Source organism: Asparagus officinalis, chromosome 3, assembly GCF_001876935.1.
Source record: "Asparagus officinalis chromosome 3, Aspof.V1, whole genome shotgun sequence".
Taxonomy (NCBI): domain Eukaryota; kingdom Viridiplantae; phylum Streptophyta; class Magnoliopsida; order Asparagales; family Asparagaceae; genus Asparagus; species Asparagus officinalis.
Genome location: NC_033796.1, coordinates 112,334,138 through 112,336,005, shown reverse-complemented (window position 1 = coordinate 112,336,005; position 1,868 = coordinate 112,334,138). Strand labels below are relative to the sequence as shown.

The 1,868-nt window shown below is 44.9% G+C and overlaps 1 protein-coding gene across 2 annotated transcripts in view; it reads right to left on the bottom strand.

Annotated features, from left to right (window-relative positions):
- Positions 1-1,859, bottom strand: part of LOC109835786 (heat stress transcription factor A-2-like) — a 9,071-nt gene extending 7,212 nt beyond the window's left edge. The window contains exon 1 of one of the 2 annotated variants that reach the window (XM_020403810.1): positions 415-1,859. In XM_020403810.1, coding sequence (XP_020259399.1) covers positions 415-1,757 — 1,343 coding nt within the window. In that variant the 5' untranslated portion in view covers positions 1,758-1,859. The remainder of the gene's footprint in view (positions 1-414) is intronic. The other variant, XM_020403811.1, reaches the window with a different exon arrangement.

Below are 1,868 nucleotides of genomic sequence, written 5' to 3'. Positions count from 1 at the left end.
AAACAAAAACTTTTTTTAATTTTCATATTTGATAAGTTAAGACAAATTAACTCACTTTTCTTTTACCTATGCATTTTTTCCGTTAAGCAAGTCATGAGGAGGTTTACTCTCCTTAACCCCTCACGTAACTTGTTGCCAAAAAAACATATTTATAAAGTAAAATTTCCCCTGAATATTTGTGTCTAGTTTTATGGTCTTTTTCTCCCTTTTTTTGGTATTAAATTTCTTGAGTTTCTCCCTCTTTTTTTTTTTTTTTTTTGCATCTTTTCTTGAGTTTCTCCCTCTTTTTTTTTTTTTTTTTTGCATCTCATGGCAAGCATGCCTACAAGGAAGCCTATGTCAAATGCTCGCGTTGGTGTATATTGCTTTTGATGTTTAGTTTAATTAAGAAAAATAATGTGAAGATTTCCTTACCAGTAGTCATTACATGAGCAACTACCCTCACTGAAAGTGTGAAATCGAGACCGGTCCCTGACAACAATCTCCGTCCTGTATACATGAGAAATAGCTTTCATTGCCGAGTGACAATCTTCACATATCCTCAAGTTTTTCACAATTCTAATGCTACGCCCTGATCCCAAGCTCATCAGCCCGAATGCAACTGCCAACTTCTCACTGTGCCAGTACATCGCCTGCTCTCTATCTTCATCACTCAACTCAAATAACACATTCTTAGTATTCACAATGTATCCTCCCTTGACACTCAGCTCTCTCAACACCTCAGCCAGCTTACCCCTTATCTCATCGATTTGTGGGTGTAGTTTATCGGCAGCCAAGAATTCATGAACTACCCCATCAACCTCTATCCAACTACATCCAGGGCTGGACCCGTTGCACTCCTCCCCTATTTTCCCCCTCACTTTGGCGACCTTATCCCATTGACCAACGGATGCATACAGATTTGAGAGGAGTACATGGCCCCCACCTTGACTGCCGAGGTCCAGCCTTGCAATGTGATCTATTATATGCTCACTGAGCTGAACATTGCCATGAGTTCTACAAGCACTAAGCAAAGCCCTCCATATGACTATATCAGGCTCAATCGGCATCTTGATGACTATCGCCACTGCTTTCTCCAGCTGTCCTGCTCGGCCAAGGAGATCAATCAAGCACCCATAATGTTCGATCTGAGGCTCCAGTCTCCACATTCGAGTCATTTTATAGAATAGAGCATGGCCCTCATCCACTAACCCCGAGTGGCTACATGCATTGAGCACGCCAAGGATCGTGACGCTATCGGGCCTAATTCCTTCCTCTACCATTTGATGAAAAAGGAGCAATGCTTCATTGCCAAGCCCATGAAGTGCAAGCCCAGATATCATGCTCGTCCACGTCATCACATCCCGTGTGGAAGAATTATGAAACACTTGCTTGGCGGATTCGATTCTTCCACATTTCGAGTACATGTTGATTAAAGCAGTGGCGAGGTTGGAGCTCTTTGGCAGCAGCTTGGTCCTGTCAACGCAAGCATGAACCCATTTCCCTTGCTCCAACGCGCCAAGATGAGCGCAAGCGGATAAGACACACGCGAGTATTGCTTCGTTTGGCGCCTCCTTTGCTTCGGTCAACATACCGTTGAAAAATCGCAATGCATCCGCATACATTTCACGGTTGACATACCCCGCAATCATGACCGTCCATGAGACAGCATTCCGAGACGGCATCTCATCGAACAGTTGTCTTGCAACTCCCAGCTCCCCGCCATTCGCGTAGCCTTTGACGAGGCTGGTCCAGGAGACAACGTCCCTATCAACCATTTCATCGAACACTTTGCGCGCATGGTCCGATTTTGAGAAGACAGAGTAAAAGTAGATGAGGGAGTTGCCCACATTGAGGTCTGATCGGAGCCCGGTCTTGGCCGCCAGGGC